The 23787-nt window shown below is 42.8% G+C and overlaps 1 protein-coding gene across 5 annotated transcripts in view; it reads right to left on the reverse strand.

The window, feature by feature from the left end:
• The window catches only part of LOC136114637 (polycomb group RING finger protein 3), a 117219-nt gene that overhangs the window by 62155 nt on the left and 31277 nt on the right, over positions 1 to 23787 (reverse strand). For 4 of the 5 annotated variants that reach the window (XM_065860055.2, XM_065860057.2, XM_065860056.2 and 1 more), the window contains one exon: positions 13599 to 13716. In XM_065860055.2, the coding sequence (XP_065716127.1) occupies positions 13599 to 13707 (109 nt within the window). In that variant the 5' untranslated portion in view covers positions 13708 to 13716. Of the gene's footprint in view, positions 1 to 13598; positions 13717 to 14542; positions 14670 to 23787 lie in introns of those variants that run through there. The other variant, XM_071801646.1, reaches the window with a different exon arrangement.

Raw genomic sequence — 23787 nt, forward strand, 5'->3', positions numbered from 1 at the left:
ATTTATTTTTATTGGTTGTGCAATAATATACACAACATTGTCACCTCTGAGAATGTGGGACTGCAAAAATGAGGCTACATTTATGATTATACTGATTTTTTTCAATAGACTGAACCTTTGAAAGTGTATTTGGCTCTATTGTTGTTATAATGGCATAATTAGTCTTAGGAGATTCACTTTTTCGTACTGAATGGTAAATGGAACTATACAGCTAGCCTATTTTTCAATTACCTTGTTTCCCAAAAAATAAGATAGGATCTTATATTAGTTTTTGCTCCAGAACTTATTACTTTTTTACACATACAGCTGCCTGGACACTATTTAAATTGACTTTTTAAATGAACTGTAACTAGGGCTTATTTTTTTGAGTAGGGCTTATATTTCGAGCATCCTCAAAAATCCTGAAAAATCATGCAAGGGCTTATTTTCGGGGTAGGTCTTATTTTCAGGGAAACAGGGTATAGGAATCTTACCACTGAGTTAAGTATAATCGGAAAGAGTCAACTAGTCTGTATGATAACACATTAATCTTCATAAATGTGTTTTCTCAGTGGTACTTAAGAAATGTGTTTAGTACATAAGGTTGAATTTTACAGAAAAATCTAATTTCTGCATTTCCTCAGGTAATTGATTCAGTTTGGACATTTCACCAGAGATGTTAATACAATCTATGCTTCAGTTTTTCTGCCTGAAGTTAATAACAAGAAAAAATGCCATACATTCTAGAATCTTTGCATAAGATTCACTTAACTATAATTGAGAGGTATTGACTTCTGTCTGTTTTAAAGGTACAAAGAGAGCATGGAAAAATAATTTAATGTCTGTTTTCATCAAAATCTGTCATCATGTACAGACACTGTCTAGGAACCTGTCTTTTGTGGGAAGCCAACAGTCATATTTTTACAATGGAGTTTGATATGCCTATACGCAAATTTAAAACTCTGTTGTTGTTCGAGCCACTTGAGTGGATCCTCAAGGCTTCTTGAAATCTTTTGAAGCCACCATGATCTGCTGAGGTCAGATTGCAAGATAGGGGCTAAAAGGACAATTCTGCAAACTCTTACAATGGCAACTTTATTACTAACTTAGGTGGTTTAACTGAAAGCAGTGGAATCATTCATTTGGACAAAATTGCTTAAATGTGTGTCTGCAAGATGGAATCCTACTTTTTGAAGGATGGACTGGTGTTTCTGTATCTTTTAAGTTAAAAAGCATTGGTTTAATAAAGTTCTTTTATCCAAGTAATTTAATTGGACAAAAATATTTTATTCTTTTTTCTGAAAAAAACATTAAGGTTAAAGGACAATAAACCAGTACAATCACTAAACCTTTATCATCGATATGTGGTATAATAAAGAAACTGAAATTATCACAATGTAAGGCCATATTTTTTGACTTGGTTTCACTTGAGACATTACTTTTTTATACTGTTTCTATGCTGTTTCCAGTGTGATTTTTGTACTATTGGTGGCTAGTTTTGGTCTAAAGAAGCCTTTTGGGATTATTGCTTAATGTTTTGATTTTACGATAGTGATGCTTGTATCCAGTGTTTTGCCAAATAATATTATATGCTTGTTAATAAAAGTTAAAAAGCTAACTGAAATCCTGCCAGGCTGGTGGTAGTTGGTCCGTTCCATTCCCCCTTCTCCCCCTTGTACTATACTATGCGAGCTAGTCCTTTATGTTCTTAAATATACATGGTTCTGTAATCAATCTTTATTCCCATCTTAGTTGAGGTGTTGACATGGTCCAAAGAAGTACTTTATGACATATGATGCTGAAATATCTGACAAATGTGTGGCCATAATTGCCTATCAATTAATTAATGTCTTCTGTTGTGGGGACAGGAAGTAGGTACTTTACCATTTTTGTGTATTTTTGAGTATAAATATACTTAGAATAGAATATAGAATAGAACTGCACACAGTATTCAAGGTGAGGCTGCACCAATGCTGAATACAGAGGGATAATCATCTCTTTTGACCAACTGGTTATGCTGTGTTTTGTAGTGGCAGAACCCCCCCTGGGGAGATGGGGTTGTCACCAGCCTGGCTGGAAGGTGAAGTCAGAGACAAAAGAAACAAAAGGAACTCTATAAGAAGGTAACAACCAATGAGCAATCGCTGACACGCGCATGCAGGGCGCGTGGACAGTGCATGCAACCTATCACGTTACTGTATAGCACGTGTTGTAACCAATCACATTGTTGCAAGGCGCGTGGACAGGGCAGCTTTTGGTATAAAGCTAGCCCGGTCAGACAATAAAGTTGAACTCTGTGAACATCATATTGGTGTGTCAGGTTCCGTCTCTCACATGGAAAGCAACATTTTGGTGACCCCGATGCAATACTTCGTATCGAAGATCACCGGAAGTGAAGACACAAGAGGGCCACCGGGCCAGCGAAGATAAGCCGGATGCTCGAAGAAAAGCGGAAAGTAGACCTACGGGGAATCAGGCAGCATGGGAATCACATAATCACAGAATTGACTGGGTTGGAAAAGACCTCAGAGATCATCAAGTCCAACCCTTGGTCCAACTTCAGTCCATTTACTAGATCATGGCACTAAGTGCCATGTCCAATCTCAGTTTAAAAACCTCCAGGGACGGTGAGTCCACCACCTCCCTGGGCAGGCCATTCCAATTCCTGACCACTCTCTCTGTAAAGAATTTCTTTCTAATATCCAGCCTAAATTTCCCCTGGCAGAGTTTAAGCCCATGCCCTCTTGTCCTATTGCTGACTGCCTGGGAGAAGAGACCAATCCCCACCTGGCTAGAACTTCCCTTCAAGTAGTTCTAGAGAGTGATGAGGTCACCTCTAAGCCTCCTCTTCTCCAGACTAAACAATCCCAGCTCCCTCAGCCTCTCCCCATATGTCTTGTGCTCAAGTCCCTTCACCAGTCTTGTTGCTCTTCTCTGGACCCGCTCCAGCACTTCAATAACTTTCCTGAACTGAGGGGCCCAGAACTGAACACAATACTCCAGGTGTGGCCTCACCAATGCAGAGTACAGGGGAAGGATCACTGCCCTTGTCCTGCTGACCACGCTATTTTTGATACAGGACAGGATACCACCCTGTGGGATGGGTCTGGGCAACATATAGGGCCCTCTGTTCCCCTCAGAAGGGAGTCGCCAACTACAACCACCCTTATTTGTTTTTTCCTTATAGCTGCAGTTGTAATTCTTTTTGTAGATGAGGTCCATCCAGGAGGCTCTCAAGGGCAGATCTTCTTGGCTGTTCTCTGCCTGATTTTCTGGGTCCAGGGCCTCATATCTATTTGTTAAGGGCACCAAATGTGGCATCCGCGGAAGAAAAAGCAATAATGATAAGTATTCTGCAGCTGGCTGCATGAACAGGAAGATACTTGGAAAAAGACGCGGTGGAGCGTCTCTTCTTATTCGCCCAGTTGAAGGGGTGTGTCCGATCGACAGACGAGTTTTTTTCTCCCGGTACATGGGAGGACATAGGGACTGAACTATGGGAGGTTGTCACAAGGGGGAGCCGCGAGGCTTGCGACCTCGCCGGGCCGTGGCGGGAGATCAGGCAGGTGATGGAGGAAGTCTCAGGGGAGTGAGCCGGAAGTGTGTGCCGTCCCCCCACCCGCCGCGAGCTGCCCCTCTTCTGAGAACTCTGAAAAGTCAATGCGCTGGTATGCCCCGTATCAGACTTGGAGTTTTGGGGAGGCGGCGAGTCGCTTATACCCTCTGCACCCTTTGAGCCATTGCCTGCTTCTGACGATGAAAGGCAGCAACCAGTAAGTTTCAACAAGCCAGGACAAGTTAATCCAGCTGACGTGCCTCTGCCGGAGGACTTGATGGAGCACCAGGATGGACCACCACAGAATCACCCTGACTTCCAGGAGAGAAGAGCTTAAAGGACTTACTGAAACGGCAGAAGACTCAGATGCAAGAAGTGTTAAAAGCAATGAAGCGGCTAGATGGCGGTACAAGTAAAACTTCGCGGGTAATAGCATATAAAAAGGCGTCAGATACAATTAAGGATGGGTTGGAGGCAATTGGCAGGGAATGTGAAAAACGGGGAAAACAGGAACAGGAGGGGCGGAATTGGACCTCACTCCTGAGGAGCTCCGAATAAAAAAGGAGCAAATACAAACATGGGCAAAGCAATGTGTAGAAGATGGGATGTGGTCAATAAGGGAAGCAGATGAATATTTGAGAGCGCGATATGGAAAAGGGCTGGAGACTGGGTCAGCAGATCGGTTCGCGAATATGCGTCGACTTACTGATCCACAGGGAAACACAAGGGAATTGTATAGCAGTGACAGTAATGATAATTTGGGTGCTGCCCCTGTGCATCAGGGTAGAGATATTCCTCGAGATCATTCTTATAATGCAGGGCAATGCTGGCAAGGGGTAATCAGGGATGCAACCATTGAAGGGATTATGTTACCTGGTAGTATTACAGCAATGCCAGTATATGTAGATAACAGAGGGCAAAGGCAGTGGTCGCCCTTTGATTGGAAAACGGTTAAGCAGTTGCAAAGTGCAGTTATGCAATATGGTATGGATAATAAGCATGTGATGCAGCTAATCGATTCATTTTTCAAGGGGCGAGTACTAACTCCAACAGATATTCGCGCATTAATGGAGTTATTAATTCCCCCAACGGGGTATCTGCTGTTCTTGGACAAGTGGCAGGGGAAGGTGGAATTGGCAGTATTAGAAAATGTTCATTTACCAGCTGATGATCCATTGCGGTTAGCTAGCATGGACCAATTACCGGGTCATGGACAATATGCGGATGGTGCCACTCAGGCAGCGCTTCATCCAAGGATTTTGCAGCAAACGCAAGGGCTTGCTCTGGCAGCAGTGAAAGAATTGCCAAATAGAGGTACCCCTGTGCCACCCTATTCTACAATAAAGCAGGATCCTGGGGAACCCTATATGAATTTTGTGGACCGTTTAAAAGAAGCTATAGATGCTTCTCCTAACCTGACTCCAGAGGCAAAAGCTGCTGTGGGGAAAGATTTGGCCATGATGAATGCAAACACCCAATGCCAACAGATATTAGCCGGTTTGGGAAAAACTGCTTCTCTGGCAGAGATGGTGGAAGCTTGTACATGGGTACTGATTTTGCAACAGGAAGCAGAAAAGGCAAAAATACATGCTCTAGCTCATGCTGCAGCCTTGGCTTCAGCACTTAAGCCTGCAATGAAAGGCCGAAGCCCTTCTTCTCATGGCCTAGCATGTTTTACTTGCGGACAGACAGGACATCTTAAAAGAAATTGCCCTCAGTACGCTTGGAGAGGGGGACCTAGTAATGGTAGTAGTCAGTCACCAGCTCCCCTCGATTATTTGCACTTTGATGGCACGTGCAGTCGGTGTGATGAGTATGGACACCAAGCAGTGGAGTGTCGATCAAAATTTAAAAAAGATGGGACACCGCTGCTGGGAAACGGGAGGGCCAGAGCCAGGGGCTGGGGCGTGATGACACCACAATACCAGCCAAGAGGGGGAACAGCCATGGTTGTTTTTGCTCAGGGCAGCAACCTCAGGAAGCGCAGGTGTCAACATCGCCGTGGAAACAGATGTCACAATAACAGACCAGTCTGTACATGTTGTTCCATCTACAGTAACGGGGCCCCTAGGGTATGGGCTGAGTGCGCTTTTAATAGGCCGCTCTTCTGCTTCAAGACAGGGATTGTTTGTTTTGCCTGGATTAATAGACACCGATTATGCTGGACCCATAGGCATTATGTTGCAAGTCTTAACACCCCCTGTGACTATTAAACAGGGGACCCATATAGCGCAATTGATACCCTTCAGAGCATGTGTCCCAAAGGCTTTATATGCAGAAAGAGGTCAGAAAGGTTTTGGCTCTACCGGAGCCCCTGTGGTTGCTTTCACAGAAAAACTGACTTTGGACAAACCATCTCGGTTAGTTTCCATATATGGGCCTGGAAGTGAGATTAGGAGAAAAAGAATGCTTTTTGATTCAGGTGCAGATGTGACAATTATCCCTTGCACTGATTGGCCTCCGTGTTGGCCTTTAGAAGCAGTAAACACCATGGTAGTGGGGATTGGGGGGGCCACCCCTACCCACATCAGCACACATATGGTTAAGATAAGAGAAGAGGTCGAGGGCTTAGAGGCATGGGTACGACCTTATGTTCTGAACACGACAATTGCATTATTAGGAAGGGATGCAATGTCTCAGTGGGGAATAGTCATGCAGTCGCCTTTTTGATAATGGCCATTGCAGCGAGCAACACCCAGCCTTGTATGAAGCTGAGTTGGGAAACAAATGATCCTGTCTGGGTGGATCAATGGCCATTACCAAAAGAAAAGCTCGTGCATTTAGAGGAGTTGGTTGAAGAGCAACTCCGTCTCGGACATTTGGTCCCTTCCACCAACCCATGGAATACACCTGTTTTTACTATCTAGAAGAAATCAGGGAAGTGGCGTTTGTTACAGGACCTCAGGGCAATTAATGCAGTAATGAAAGATATGGGGGCACTGCAACCAGGTCTTCCTACCCCAACCATGCTTCCAAAAGATTGGGATATAATTGTCATTGATTTGAAGGATTGTTTTTTCACGATCCCATTACACCCAGAGAATTGTGAAAAGTTTGCCTTTACTGTTCCAGTGCTTAATCATCAAGCTCCCACGAAAATATATCATTGCGTAGTGTTACCTCAGGGAATGAAAAATTCTCCTACTATTTGCCAATGGTATGTAGATTTGGCTTTAAAGTCATTTAGGCAACAACACCCTCAGATGATCATCTATTATTATATGGATGATATCCTTTTGTGCAATAAAAAGGAAATTAGTGAGGATACAACAATTCAGTTGACAAAGCAATTATGTCAGTGGGGTCTGGTTGTGGCACCAGAAAAAGTACAGCGAACCGCACCATGGAAATATTTAGGATATGAGCTAACCCAGGCCATGATTAGACCTCAGAAGCTTACTATGAAAGCAAAGGTAGCAACCCTTCACGATGCAATGAAGTTGGTAGGGGAGTTGCAGTGGATAAGAAATGTTGTGGGAATTACAAATACAGATTTGCAACTGTTGTTTAGTCTCCTTCGTGGGGGACGAGACCCCCAAGAACCACGGTGCCTTACACCAGAAGCACAAAATGCGCTTGAGCAAATTTCAAGAAAAATTTCACAGAATACTGCTCAGCGGATAAGATCAGAATTGCCTGTTACTCTTTATGTCTATAATACCAATAAGGAGGTGGCAGGACTTTTGGCCCAGTGGAGCACGGAAGAAAAGGATCCGTTGTTAGTATTAGAATGGATATTTCTAAACAAAAACAAAAAAACACCATTCCGAGGTGGGAAGCCATTGCCCAAGTGGTAGTGAAAGGACTAAGCCGATATCTGACCTTGTCTGGATTGTATGTTGCTAAAATTGTGATCCCCATTTCTCTCAATCTGTTTGAACAGATCCTTCTCAAACATGATGATCTTGCCTTAGCTCTTGCCTGGATTCCAGTGCAGGTGGACAATCATTATCCACCGTATCCCATATTTAAAACTAACCTCCCCTTGGAGCCTATGTAAATTGTTAGTGAGCATCCATTAGATGCCATAACTATTTTCACAGATGCGAGTAGTTGCTTATACAAAGGAGGTTTTGTATGGTTTGAGAACGGTCAATGGCATTCACAGATTGTTGCAGCTGAAGGATCAGTTCAAATTTTAGAATTACAAGCGGTGATAGCGGCGTTACAAAAATGGCATAACTGCCCAATTAATCTGGTAGCAGATTCTCTTTGTGTTGTGGGAGCTGTACAAAGAATACATGGAGCGCTTTTGCAGCGTGTTTCCAACTTCTTGTTGTTTGAGGCATTATTAGATTTGTGGAACGTGTTAGATTATAGAACAGCGCCAGTATTTATAATGCATATAAAAAGCCACTCTAACCTACCAGGTGGGCTAGTTGAGGGAAACAACATTATAGACAAACTCGTGGCAGTGACAGATGTATCTCCTTTTGAACAAGCCAGAAAAGCTCACGAGTTCTTCCATCAGTCCTCAGCATCACTCCGAAAACAGTTTACTCTTACCAAGGAACAAGCTCCATCCATTATCGCAGCTTGTCCTGATTGTGCTCGCATAGTGCCTCTGCAACAAAAGGGAGTAAATCCTCGGGGCTTGAAGCCAGGTCAGTTATGGCAAACTGATATTACTGAATTTGCACCGTTTGACCGACAAAAGTACATTCATGTGTCCATAGATACCTGTTCAGGACTGTTGTGGGCTACAGCTTTGACCTCAGCAAATGCAAAAGCGGTAAAGTGTCATTTATTACAAGCTTTTGCTGTCAAGGGTGTTCCTACACAAATCAAAACAGATAATGGTCCCACATACCGTTCTGACACACTTGCAACCTTCCTCGTCCAGTGGAAGGTACAACACCTGTTCGGAGTCCCTTATAATTCTACTGGCCAGGCAATTATTGAGCGTGCACACCACACATAGAAAAATCTTCTGTCTGTTTTGCAAAAACAAGGGGGAATTGACGTGAGCCCAGAAGAGGCATTGTATGTGCTGAACTGGCTTAATCCTAAAAGTGAGACTGAAATGGAACCGGTTGTTATGCACCATATCAAAAATGTCAAAGATTTTTCCGAAAATGTACCTAAGGTTAGTGTGTTTAATCTGACAACACAACAATGGGAAGGTCCTATGTCATTAATAACCTGGGGAAGGGGATATGCTTGTGTTTCTACAGGTAACCATAATTTGTGGATCCTGACAAAGTGGGTGAGACCTTGGCTAGCTAACAAAGAAGAAACCGATTGCAGTGATGACAACCCTTAACCTCAGAGGTATTATCACTTTTAGCAACGGATGTAGCCAATGTTGAGCATACCACTTTGTAAAACACAGCAGCGATTAAATTTTTGTTATTGGCCATGGTCACAGTTATGAAGAGTCTGATTGTATGTGTTGTTTGAACTTAAAAGATAAAACGATAAAAGATTTGCAGAACAAGAAAATAACAGAAGATGTTGGGTTTTTTGGGTTGGATGCCTTGTTTGGTTAAAAGGAATACTGAAAACAGGTCTGTTCTTGTTAACTGTAACTGTATTAGCCTTAATGTTCTTACCCTGTATTTTGCACTGTCTTTAAAGCATGATACAGCGTATTGTTAATATTGTATTAAATAAGAGGGGGAGATGTAGTGGCAGGGCCCCCCCCCCCCCCGCCCCGGGGGGGATGGGGTTGTCACCAGCCTGGCTGAGAGGTGAAGCCAGAGACAAAAGAAACTAAAGGAGCCCCATTAGAAGGTAACAATGAATGAGCAATCGCTGGACACACACGTGCAGAGCGCGTGGACAGTACATGCAGTCTATCACGTTACTGTATAGCACGACTTACAACCACTCAGATTGTTGCAAGGCGCATGGACAGGGCAGCTTTGCTATAAAGCTAGCCCGGTCCGACAATAAAGTGAACTCTGTGAACATCACATTGGTGTGTTAGGTTCCGTCTCTCGTATGGAAAAAGCAACAGTGGTTAGTAGGTCAAGAGAGGTTCTCCTTCCCCTCTAGTCTGCCCTGGTGAGAGCACACCTGGAATATTGTGTCCAGTTCTGGGCCCCTCAGTTCCAGAAGTACAGGGAACTGCTGGAGAGGGTCCAGCGTAGGGCAACACAGATGATTAAGGGAGTGGAGCATCTCCCTTATGAGGAAAGGCTGAGGGAGCTGGGTCTCTTTAGCTTGGAGAAGAGAAGACTGAGGGATGACCTTATTAATGTTTACAAATATATAAAGGGTGAGTGTCACGAGGATGGAGCCAGGCTCTTCACGGTGACGACCAATGATAGGACAAGGGGTAATGGGATCAAGCTGGAACACAAGAGGCTCCACTTAAATTTGAGAAGAAACTTTTTCACAGTGAGGCTAACAGAACACTGGAACAGGCTGCCCAGGGGGGTTGTGGAGTCTCTTACTCTGGAGACATTCAAAACCTGCCTGGACACATTCCCGTGTAACCTGATCTAGGTGTTCCTGCTCCGGCAGGTGGATTGGACTAGATGATCTTTTGAGGTCCCTTCCAATCCCTAACATTCTGTGATTCTGTGACAGGAGTTGGACTTGATTGATGATCCTTGTGGGTCTCTTCCAACTCAGGGCATTCTATGATTCTATAATTCTGCCCCTCTACTCCACTCTTGTGAGACCCCACCTGGAGTACTGCATCCAGCTCTGGGGTCCCCAGTACAACAAAGTCATGGACTTGTTAGAGCAGGTCCGGGGAGGGCCACAAAAATAATTATAAGGCTGGAACACTTTTCTTATGAAGAAAGGCTGAGAGAGTTGGGCTTGTTCACTCTGGAGAAGAGAACATTCTTAATGAACATTTTTCATGACTGTTCTTAATTCAGAGAAGTGATGCATTGTAGCTATGGTGAGAAAATTATATCTAGTTGGAGGTTTCCCTGATACCTAAAATCAGCAATTAGTAATAAGTCTATATGAATAAGGGTCATACATTTTAGGCATTTACTAAGTTAATAAGAACAAGGTTCACAGCTGTTAGGTGTTAGGCACTTGTGTGCTGGTGTGACTGAAAATGAGTTAATTTTCTTCATTCAGTTAGAAACTTTTCTGTTTCTTAGCTAGCACGGTCATTATTTGGACTTAGTTTGATAATAAGAGATAACACCCTAGCACAAAGCTAATGTTTTTAATTGCTCTAGTCTGAGAGCCAAGGATGTTCTTAGTGCTCTGCCCATAGGCGTGAGGCATCGAGGAAGGGGGGCATAGATGGGGCAGACCTTGACTGACATCCAGACTGATCAATAAGAGTATTCCATCCCATTAATGTCATGCTTCATATTTCAGGAGAGTTGGGATCTTCTGGTCTCTCTCTTGCTCTCTCGGGCGCGCTCTCCCTCTCTTGCGCATTCCTTCTTTGCTCTTTTTGTCAGAGTCAGGGGGAGTTTGGTTTGGGACATTTAGTATAGCCTTTTGCTGTTTTGCAGAGGTCTCTGAGCCTTTCTGCCTTTTTTTTCCTCTTTTCTCTCTTTGGGTCCAGGGTGCTGCTTGCTGGGACTTGCTGCTCAGTGTAGACAGAGTTCGTGAGGAATTGCCTTAAGTATCTTTTATTTCTATTTAAATATATTTATTTACTAGTAGTGTATTAGCATTTTGGTTTTTTATTAAACTGTGTTTATCTCAATCCAAGTTTCTCCCTTCCCTTTCGATTCTCTCCCCTATTTGAGGGGGCGGTTGGCGGGGAGGGTGAGTGAGTAGCCATCATGGTTGCATTGCTAACTTCGGTTAAAACCACAACAACTTGTTAGGAGTTAAGTCACAAGAACGGTATTTGTTAAGATAAGCAGAAGGAGGTTAGGAGACAATGCCCTTGCTCTCGGAAGATAAGGTGACACCAGTGGAGCAGGTTACAAGCTGAATAACAAAGGGATGTAATGCATATGCAAAGGATTTCTTGGAAATGTAATGAATATGTATGATCTGTGTGGATATAGCCTGTGTCTGGGAATTGTTGGGGGGGGTGGGCCCACTAGGCAAAAAAGGTGGGGGTGGGCCCCCACTAGGCAAAAACTATTCCTGTGGGAGCCAACGTGTCAATAAAGGATGCTTGCTTCTAAAATCGTAAATTGATTTGGTTTTAGAAGTCTTTTTTAATTAGCTGATTTACAGTATCATCCCAACAAAACTTGCTTAAATTTGGAATACAGTGCCATTCCCAGTTACCAGAATAGCATTTCAAATAGGTCTATAGCATATTTACTTGTACTGTTCAGGTTTCATAAAGGATGTCATGGACACTGCATGCCATTAAGATACCTAGCCAATTTGCTGTTTATCATGGATGCATGTAGAAGAAAAATGTGTTATGATAATAAACCTTTGGCAAAAGAGTAATTTATTTTTCCTCAAGTCAGATGCTTTGAATCATTTTAATCAAATGCAATTTAACTTTTCACTTTCACAAAATACACTACAATTAGACTTCAATCAGGAAATTAAATGAGGAAAGGTCTTCAGTATACAGATAAAAACTGTTAAAATGGATACTACAGAGCAGTATGCTTTTGGAACTGTTTCTAAGTCTATACACAACCAATTCCCTCATTTTAACCAGTACTACTGTTTTTTCACTAATAATAATACATTACAGTATTAAGTGTTTTCCTGACTTGAAGTTCTAAACAAATTCCAGCTCAAATTTCAGAAATTAAAAAAGCTCAAGTTATCTAGATTATATATTTTTTTATTATTAAAAAAGGTTAAACATATTTTCCTTAAACAGTGATTCCTTTAATTATAGGCAGCCTTACAACAGCCCTTATGGTATAAGGCAAGAGAACTGTAGCGGTAGTGCCATCTACCTCTCAGACATGATGGTATGTTTGAATAAACAGCAGTTAAAGCAAAAAAACCCATTACATTTGCTTTGCTTATATATTGTATTTACATATTTAAGATGAAATTACTGTTGCTGGTACAGGTTATTATTGGACCAATCCTAGTAATTTTGCCCACTAAACCCAGATCTTGCATTACAGTCTGCTCCAGTGGAATATACTAGCAGATCCAGTTGCAAAGGTGGGGCACTAACCTGTTTAAAACAAGTAAACAAAAGAATCAAACCCATTTTCTAAAACCAATAACTTCTCACTTGCTATCAGTAGATCCTCCAGTTTTGAATAAAGAGATACCAAGCCCTCCTAAACTAAACTCAGCACAAGGTCAGCTCAGTTTGTCACAGACAAACTAAAAGGTACAAATGAAGAAACGAAGTGGGAAAACTCACTTTTCCTACAGCTCTTCTTTAAAATGCTTCTCCCCACCCTTCCACCCATAATATGAGGCTATGTCTCCCCTCAGAATTAATACCATAAGGATGAAACCAAAAGCAACAAAACTTTCTGAAAACATACATTTATAAGGGAAGTTCCACAAGACACACTGTAGGTTTACTCTAAAAATGCATTTCTGAGAAATGACACAACCTATATGAACACACATACTTGCAGTGCATGTTTCAGGGTCACAAATAAACAAATAAATTAATTTTAGAACAATGTAAAAGTGACCCTCTAGCAAGATTTTTTTTTATTGTTAATGGCAGCATTACATAATTTGGGACAAAATAAAGCAAAAGCTTAGGGTTCTAAATGCTTTACTCCAAACAGAACATCAAGAAACTTGAGAGATTTGGAACACATGGAAAAGGGATTCAAGAATGAGCTAAAAAAGGAATGAGAAGAAAACCAAGAAAAGCAAATACATTAAACCTAATGAACAGCATCTAGGAATCAAATGCAGTGGAAAAAATTAGCTCTGGCACATCTGAAACATCATATTATCTCTGTAAAACATGGCACATTTCTTCTAATATTCAGCAGAAAAACTACATTCATAAACATATACATTACTATTTACTATACATGGTTTCAAGTTTGTTTTCCTTATTTTTCTCACAAAACTATATTTTTGTTGAAAAATTATAAGTGCATAGCAAAGCTTGCATTATTCTGGCTGATACACAGTAAAACTTTAAACTTCAACTAAAACTGTTGAAACATCTAGAACATCGAGTAACAAAAACAATTTTAGCTTACAGCATTATATTCCTACTTACAAGTATGTAAGCATTCTGTTACAGTGGTGGCATCAATCAGGTATCCGTTGCATAAATGACAGGTTATATGGACATTAATGTCCCAAAGCTTAATCTTTCTAGTCATCATCTTTGGTATCTATAAAAAAAAAAAAAAATCACCCATACATTACATAGGAACTCAGATGTACTGATGAGGTAAAAGTAGTTTCAAAATAAATGAGTAACTATAATTCACCTTAAAGATATGCTTATGTAGATAGCTTCAGGCTCTTTTATACTTACATATATATTTTGAGTACTAAACTTTTAAAATATTATAAAAATGAACGGTGAAATAATTGAAATCTACACTATTTTATATGTCAGGTTTTCAGAGTGGATAAGTCCTAGTACATTATTAACACTGACCAAGTGTGGTGAGTTAGCCTTGACTAACTGCCAAAATCCCACCCAGCTGTTTAGTCACTCCCCCTCCTCAGCAGAATAGAGAGAGAAAGTAGAAAGAACAGGAATGAGAAAGCTCATGGTTCGAAATAAAAACAGGGAGATTGCTTACCAATTATGGTCACAGGCAAAACAAACTTGGCTTAGGGAATATTAATTTATTGCCAACTAAAATAAAAATGTAATTACTAAGGTGGGTAGTGGGAAACAAAAACACAAACATTAAACCAACACCTTTCCTCCCCTACTTTCCCATGCTCAACTTCACTCCTTCACTCCAGACTCTTCCACCCCACCCGCCCTGGAGCTGCACAGTGGGGATAAGGGTGGGGGGTTACAGTCAGTACATAATGGTTTCTCTCTGCTGCTTTGTCCTTCTCACACTTCTGTTCTGTTGTGGGTTCTCCACAAGCAGCAGTTTCTTTAGGAATATCTATCTACTCTGTCATGGATCCTCGACAGGCTGTAGAGAATATCTGCTCCAGCACCATGGAGCACCTCCTCCTCCTTTTTCTGACCTTGGTGTTGACTTTGATGTTTCTCACTCTGTTTCCTCCTCCTCTCTCTGTCCGGTGCTTTCTGCCCTTTCACAGAGGTGCCACAAACTTTCCTGATGGGCTGAGCTTTGGCCTGTGCTAGGTCCACTGCCAAGCCAGCTTTGCTGTTTTGACTGAAAGAAAGGTAATTTTCTTTATGAAATTAGAAATTTGTATTTTTCATAGCTAGCACGGTTGTCATTTGGATTTAGTTTGAGAACAAGAAGATAACACCCCAGGACAGTTATGTTTTTCTTCAATTAACTTTCCAGTGTTTTTGTTGGAACAAAGAGAATGTAAGAGCTTACTGTTACCTTTGTTGTTGTCTGGGAGCCAAGGTCTTCCTGAGCTCTCTGCCTGCAGGTGAGAGGCAGCTAGGAAGGGGGGCATAGATGGGACAGACCTTGACTGACATCCAGACTGATCAATTAGAATATCACAGTATCACAGTATGTTTGGGATTGGAAGGGACCTCAAAAGATCATCTAGTCCAATCCCCCTGCTGGAGCAGGAACGCCTAGGTGAGGTCACACAGGAATGTGTCCAGGCGGGTTTTGAATGTCTCCAGGGAAGGAGACTCCACAACCTGCCTGGGTAGCCTGTTCCAGTGCTCCGTCACCCTCACTGAGAAGAAGTTTTTTCTCATATTTAAGTGGAACCTCTTGTGTTCCAGCTTGATCCCATTACCCCTTGTCCTATCATTGTTTGCCACTGAGAAGAGCCTGGTTCCATTCTCATTGCACTCACCCTTTATATATTTATAAACATTAATAAGGTCACCCCTCAGTCTCCTCTTCTCCAAACTAAAGAGACCCAGCTCCCTCAGTCTTTCTTCATAAGGGAGGTGCTCCACTCCCTTAATCATCTTTGTTGCCCTACGCTGGACCCTCTCCAGCAGTTCCCTGTCCTTCTAGAACTGAGGGGCCCAGAACTGGACACAATATTCTAGATGGGGTCTCACCAGGGCAGAGTAGAGGGGAAGAAGGACCTCTCTCGATCTACTGACCACTTGTTGATAGTACACTCAATTCCCTCGTCCAAATCGTTAATGAATATATTGAATAATATTGGCCCCAGTACTGACCCCTGAGGCACTCCACTAGATACTGGCCTCCAACTAGACTCCGCACCATTGACTACCACTCTTTGGCTTCTCTCCTTAAGCCACTTTGCAACCCACCTCACTACTATATTGTCTAGACCACACCTCCTCAACTTAGCAACTAGGATGCTATGGGAGACTGTGTCAAAGGCTTTGCTGAAGTCAAGGTAGACCACATCCACCACTCTGCCATCATCCATCCACCTTGTTACATTCTCATAAAAGGCTATGAGGTGGGTCAAGCATGACTTACCCTTGGTAAAGCCATGCTGACTGCCCCTAATAACCCTCTTATCCTTGATATGCCTTGAGATGGCACCAAGGATAAGCTGTTCCATTACTTTCCCAGGGACAGAGGTGAGGCTGACCAGTCTATAATTACCCGGGTCCTCCTTCTTGCCCTTTTTGAAGACCGGAGTGACATTTGCTTTCCTCCAATCCTCGGGCACCTCTCCCGTTTCCCAAGACTTGGCAAAAATGATGGATAGCGGTCCAGCAATGACTTCAGCCAGCTCCCTCAGCACCCGCAGATGCATCCCATCTGGACCCATGGATTTATGGATGTCCAGACTATTTAATTGCTCCCTAACCCAGTCCTCATCGACTAAAGCAAACTCCTCCATTGACCTGGCTTCATCCGGGGTCTCAGGGGTACAGGGTTCCCCAGGACAGCCTCCAGCGGAGTAGACAGAGACAAAGAAGGCATTCAGTAATTCTGCCTTCTCTGTATCTTCTGCCACCAGAGCACCCACCCCATTCATCAGTGGGCCTACATTGCCTCTGGTATTAGTTTTATCTGCTATGTATTTGAAAAAGTTCTTTTTGCTGTCCTTGACCCCTCTCGCCAGCTGTAATTCTAAGGAGGCCTTGGCGATCCTAGCTGCCTTCCTACATCCTCTAATAGCAGCCTTATATTCCTCCGAAGTGGCCAGCCCCTGCTTCCATGACCTGTAAACTCTCCTCTTCTGCTTGAGCATACCCAACAGATCCCTATTCAGCCACGCAGGCCTCCTGGCTCCCTTCCTTGACTTCCTACGCGTGGGGATGCTCTGATCCTGAGCATGGAAGAAGCAATCTCTGAATGCAATCCAGCTCTCTTGGGCCCCTTTTCCTTCAAGCAGTCTTGCCCATGGGATTTCCCCCAGCAATTGCTTGGAAAGGCCAAAGTTGGCCCTGCTAAAGTCCAGGGTTGCAATTCTACTTGCTATTCTGTTCCTGCCACATGAGATGCTGAACTCCACCATCTCGTGGTCACTGCAACCCAGGCAGCCCTCAACCTTTACTGCTTTGACCAGACCCTCCTTGTTAGTGAGGATGAGATCCAGCAGTGTACCTCTCCTAGTCGGCTCCTCCACCATCTGCATGAGGAAGTTATCATCAATGCGCTGGAGGAACCTCCTGGACTGTGGCTGGCTCAATGGTCCTTCCAGCAAACATCAGGGAAGTTAAAATCCCCCACCACAACCAGGGCCTGTGACTGTGAGGCCACTCTCAGCTGCCCATAGAAGGCCTCATCAACTTCCTCAGCCTGATCTGGTGGCCTGTAATAGACACCTACAACCGTATCACCCCTGCCAGCCTGTCCCTTGATCCTGACGCATACACGCTCGACTCGTTCCTCATCCGCTCCTGGGCAGAATTTAGTACATTGCAGTTGCTCTCTCACATAGAGAGCAACTCCACCACCACGCCTGGCTGGCCTGTCTTTCCTGAAAAGGGCGTAGCCATCCATGACCACATTCCAGTCATGTGAACTGTCCCACCACGTTTCTGTAATTGCCACCAGATCATAATCTCCCGACCGAACATAGGATTCTAACTCCTCCTGCTTATTCCCCATGCTGCGCGCATTGGTGTACAGGCATTTCAGGGAGCGAGCAGAGCACACCAATTTCTCCCTAGGGGCATAGGAGGCCACCGGGTCCTCATCCGTTTTAGAATGCTGCCCCAGTGGGACAAGCCCAGCTACAACCCCATCCCCCTTCTAGCCTAGTTTAAAGCTCCATGCCATTAGCATCATGCTTCATATTTAGGGAGAATCGGATTTTCTGGCTAGGGAGACAGAGACCTGTTCTGGTTCTGCTCCACTTCGGTTGAGTTCTGAGTTCCTTAGTTTGGCCTTTTGCCATTCTGCCATTTTACAGTGAGCCTCTGGGCCTTTCTGCCTTTTTCCCTCTTCCCCCAGGACCAGGGTGCTCTCTTCCTGGGACTGGCTGCTTGGTATGGACAGAGTTCATGAGGAATTGCATTGAGCCCCTTTATTTTCCATTCAATTTTCCATTTAATATATATTAGTAGTAGTAGTAGTGTTATATTAGTATTATTTTCTTATTTTATTAAACTGTGTTTATCTCAATCCATAAGTTTCTTCTTACCCTTTCGATTCTCTCCCCTGTTTGGGGGAGGGGGGGCGGGGAGGAGAGTGAGCAGGTGGCTATTATGGTTGTGATGGCTATTGTGGATGTGATTGCTATCTTGGGTGAAACCACAACACCAGCTATGTCCAGCAAAGGGCAGTCCTGGACCTCTTCCCACAAAGGCCACACCCCTGCAGTCTGCCCCCCTTGCCACTTACATCCAATACACCAAGGGATGCTGATTTAAGACCAAATCCTATTTTACTCATCTAAGTAATTTCAGTCAAGCTAGTAATTAAGACATCTGAAACTGAAGAGATCCTCCTGTAATTGGCAAATTGCAAAATCAAAAGGAATATGTCTGATTTGACAAATTCGGGTTAACCAAACTAAATGTCAGCCTCTCATCTCCTTATGGTTAGAGCATGATTTTGAATCCATATCTGAAAAAGAGATCTGAAAAGTAAAATAAACCAGGTTTCTTAAGTGTTTAAAATAAAATTAAATAAACATGACAAACTAAACTCCTTGTCCCATCAGTAGAGCTACACCCTGTTGTACTCAGAAATGTGAAATACAGAGCTTTTCCCCCCTCCTTCCCAAATTAAAGGATGCTACAACCACCATTAAAAGGAAAGCAATCAGAATTTTAAAATTAAATAGCTTGGGGTTTTTTTTGCAACATTGCCCATCACTGGTAAACACAAACTGACTACAAAATGCATGCTTTCAATAACAAATATACTCCTACCTTTTAAATATACATTATCTTTCTACTTATGGAATCTCAAAAAGAAGAGTAAAAAAAAAAAAAGTCACTTCTGTGACAGCCTTGAAGCAACCCCCCATCCTTTGCAAAACAAAAGACTCATTAACAGTATATGTTATGCCTTAAACAGCTGTTTTTTGCAACTTTAGACAGGAAAAGATAGGTGGCTGTGAAGGCAGATACTCTATCTTTTCTCTTTCAAGGTCTCTGTGAAACGAAGGCATAATTTTTTGAGAGTAAGACAATTAACAGTGTTCCTTCCTGAGGCCTATCAAGGTCTCGGTCCTCATTCCTGGTTAATTGGGATGACCAAGATTGGTCATCTAGTGGACAGGCAACCTCTAGGAGAAATCACGAACCACCAGCTACCCCTAATGGACAAAACAACTCAATTCTGGTCAGCACTGCTACCATTCCTCTAATTTTTTGACCACCGACTCATTTCTGGAACAATCTTCTTAATTAGCATGAAGAACGAGCAGAGAGAGGAGATGAGCCGCCCCTCTCCTATCTCGCATGCAAATGGACTGGGTTATAAAACTTTCTTACTTGGGACACTTGTGTGCGTGTGTGCTGCACAGCATTAACAAAGTTTTCAACGCATCCACCCCCCTCCAGAGGGCGTCGCTGGACCGACCGACCTGTGGCACGGTGATTATCTTCTGATATCTTAATCTACCTCTTTTCTTTTCCTCTCTCTCTCTTTCTAACTTTATTCTGGGCACATAAGAGTAATATCGTTGCAAGTTCTGCTATCAAAGTCTTGATAAGTTTTATGATATAGTTACAAACTTTTGCCAAGTCACTATTCACTGTAATTCCACTGAGTGTTTTTAGTAGATTCGTGATTTAATTGAACCTCTCAGGTGATTGTCGTCACTTTCTGTTACTGCGCATAGTATTCAGAGTTAACTCATCCCTCATCTCACCTGGTGGGATGGAATAAATTCACACTGTGCTAGGAAACTAAGTAACCTTTAACTCTCAAACATATAATTTTCATAAATATACAGCCAAGGATTATGATTCAATTTTCCTAAACCTTCCCTCCCCCTAATTGTAACTGAATACTTAGATTTATGTCCTGTTTATTCTCAGAATATATGCAACGTTTTTCATTCCTTTTGTTTAAAATACAAGAGACGATAAATTAACCAGGAAGCAGATACATTCTGATCCCACAAAAAACCCTTATGGGGGCAGTTTTAAATATGATAAAGAAACCACCTGCTTATACATATATATCAAAATAAAAATTGCACTGGTAGCATAAGATGACAGCATTATATTTAATTAAAACAGGAGGTTAAACTGGTTTACAATCCATTACACTTGGTTCCTACACTGCAGTTTACCAGATTACACTTGGTTAGTAGATAAATCTTGCTCTCCAGTAAACTGAGTAGGCATGGCTCACAAATACTTGTTTTAACTGAGTTTGTTCTGGAATACATTTCAGAATATGAATAGTGGAACATTTTTGTACAGTATGCAAAGCTTCAAACAGGAGACCTGGACAGGCTGGAGTACTGGGCAGAGAAGAACCTAATGAAGTTTAACAAGGGCAAGTGTAGGGTCCTGCACCTGGGGAGGAATAACAGGCACCAGTACAGTTTAGGGGTGGACCTGCTGGAAAATATCACTGCAGAGAAGGACTTGGGAGGCCTGGTTGACAACAGGTTGACCATGAGTCAACAAAGTGCCCTTGTAGCCAAGAATGCCAATGGTATCCTGGGGTGCATTCAAAAAAGTGTGACAAGCAGGTCGAGGGAGGTTATCCTCCCCCTTTACTCTGCCCTGGTGCATCTGGAGTACTGCATCCAGTTCTAGGCTCCCCAGTTTAAGAAGGATAAAGAATTACTGAAGGGAGTCCAGCGGAGGGCTACGAAGATGAGTAGGGGTCTGGAGCACCTTTTTTATGAGGAAAGACTGAGAGACCTGGGTCTGTTCAGCCTGGAGAAGGCTGAGAGGGGACCTTATTTATGCTTATAAATATCACAAGGGTGGGTGGGTGTCAAGAGAATGGGGCCAAACTCTTTTCGGTGGTGCCCAATGATAGGATGAGGGGCAATGGGCACAGACTGAAGCATAGGAGGTACCATCAGAATATGAGGAGAAACTTCTTTACTTTGAGGGTGACAGAGCCTGGAACAGGCTGCCCAGAGAGGTTGTAGAGTCTCCTTCTCTAGAGACATTCAAGACCCACCTGGACACATTCCTGTGCAATCTACTCTAAGTGTACCTGCTTTAGCAGGTGGGTTGGACTAGATGATCTCCAGAGGTCCCTTCCAACCCTAACCATTCTGTGATTCTGTGAGTATGACAAGATGGTAACCTGAACCCTAAGCATGTTAAACATAGACAAGGATTAAGGTAAATAGACTAAGTGGTAAACTAAGCATAAAGATCTATCAGACGCCAAAGTTTCAAACTAATGTGAAATATATTAGCACTGAAAAAGGTAATTACATTCCATTATAAACTACTGAAGTGCATCTACACTGTATGATATATAAGAGTAACTGAAGACTTCTGGGTCTTAGGGCTAAATAGTAAAAGAGACAGAACCCAAATTTGTTTTATGGTGTTTGAGATTTTATTAACCTAGTAACTAGCTGTCAAAGAAGAATGAAAACATTATTTGTTTGCACAGTATATCAAATAGATCAGAACCTATGCCAGGGAACTCAATTACTTCTTTTCTAAACCTTATTTTATAGCTAGGTTTCCATGCAACTGAAGAGCAGCCACATATTTAGCAGTTTCAATATAGCAAATGAGATTTCCAATTTAAAAAAACTGTATGAACTACACACATTTCTATAGCACAGGAAAACAGCTATTTATGGCCATTGTTCAGAAATATTTAGGAGAAGACTTAAGCCAGGGGTGTCAAATTCATTTTCACCTGGGGCTGCATCAGCCTCACAGTTGCCTTCAAAGGGCCAAATGTAATTTTAGGACTGTATAAATGTAGGCTTAAACTGTCATTTAAACCACTAGCCAAATAGGAAGTGAACCCTTCTGAAGACAATGGAAAGCATAACTTCTAATAGGTAAATATAGTTAAGTCTAAAAGTATACCTAAAATGGCAAACACCCAGGCACAAAAATTAAATATAACACTAGTTATTTGACTATGCAGGAATTCAGCCAAAACAATGAGTGTGCACAGATAACCAAGGAGTGAATCCAAGTATTAACCAGGATAAGTATCACAAAAATGATCAGAGCGCTGGAACACCTCTCCTGTGAGGACAGGCTGAGAGAGTTGGGGTTGTTCAGCCTGGAGAAGGTTTCAGGGAGACCTTATTGTGGCCTTTCAGTACTTAAAAAGGGCCTATAAGAAAGATGGGGACAGACTTTTTAGCAGGGCCTCTTAGGATAAGACAAAGGGTAATGGTTTTAAACTACAGAAGGGGAGATTCAGGCTAGACATGAGGAATAAATTTTTTACAATGAGAGTGGTAAAATACTGGAACAGGTTGTCCAGAGAGGTGGTAGATGCCCCATCCCTGGAAACATTCAAGGCCAGGATGGATGGGGCTCTGAGCAATCTGATCTAGTTGAAGATGTCCCTGCTCATAGTAGGGGGGGTGGACTAGATGACTGTGGCAGGATGCAAACCCTCCTCTCTCCCCCTCCCTCCTTCATCATGGAAGGAGTAGACAGATCTCCTTCTCTCTCTGCTGTTTGAGGCTAACAGCTTCTTTTGTTTGGCCCCAGAGCACCCTGGCCAGGGCCATTAGGAGAAGGGAGTGCCCAGGCGCCAGGGAGCCACTGGGCACCTGCGGCCAGTGTGGGGGATGTTTGGAAGCTTTAGGGGCACCCCACAGCCAGTGTGGGGGTGCAGAGAAGCTTCTGGAATGCCTACAGTCAGAGCTGATCAGCCTATAAAAACGGGACTCTCGTTGAGACTCCGCCCATTGTCGCGGGTCTCTCGGAGCACGAGCGAGATGCTGCCGCCGAGAGCCCCCCCTCCCCGGGACGGAGACTCCGCTTGCCTAGCTGCCACGTGTGTGAGTAAAACTTCTCCTCGCAGGATTGCGAGTGTATTTACTTTCCGTGCACATATGCACGCGTACTTTCCGTGCTCAATATGAGCACGTGTAAAATTAATCCTCGCATAATCGCGGGTGTATTTTCCTCCCGTGCTTCCACATAAGCACGTGTAATATTCCGTGCACATTTGCACGTGTATTAACTGTCGCAGGATTGCGAGTGTATTATAAATTTACCCTCACAGAATCGCGAGTGTACACTTTCCGTACTCACTACGAGTACATGTATCTCTTTAAAATAATCCCACACCGTGTTCAGGCAAGTGTGTACTCAGAGACGGCTCCGGCATTGTTTTGGGTGAAGCCATGTGCATGCACTCTGTGGACCGCCTGTTGTATTAGTTGCTGCCCCTTAATAATTTTCCTCAACTGACATCCGAACCTGTATTTAAGTCACTTTTGGAGTGCTAAAACCCTGTTTCTCACCGGTTTAATAAAAGTTGGTTTGGACCCTGTTGTCCCTTAAACTAAACTCAGGGTGCCTCTGTGACAATGACCTTTAAAGGTCTCTTCCAACCCAAATGATTCTATGATTCTATGAATACTTATGAAGAAACTCCCCATCTGAATAGATGTTTAACACAGGATATTTTGCACATTCCTGTATGGCATTTGTTAACATCTGTCACCTCAGATGGGGTACTGGGTTAGTTGAACCACAGGTCTGTTCTGGTGAGAAAGTACCAGCACTATATGACCTACCACCCAACAAATGTTTGTCATTTACATCATATAAAATAAATCAGTTTTTATAAAATCACCACAAATGTATTTTTCCTGTAACCATACACACACTCAGAAGTACAGTGTTGTAGGGGGAAAGCTTTTGAATTATGTCTAATTAAAATATTAGAAGGAAACAGAACAAATATAATAATTACAAAGCTATTAATGTTGGAACTATTTTGACACAACATCATAAAGGCATATCAAAAATA

Source organism: Patagioenas fasciata, chromosome W (assembly GCF_037038585.1).
Source record: "Patagioenas fasciata isolate bPatFas1 chromosome W, bPatFas1.hap1, whole genome shotgun sequence".
Classification (NCBI taxonomy): Eukaryota; Metazoa; Chordata; class Aves; order Columbiformes; family Columbidae; genus Patagioenas; species Patagioenas fasciata.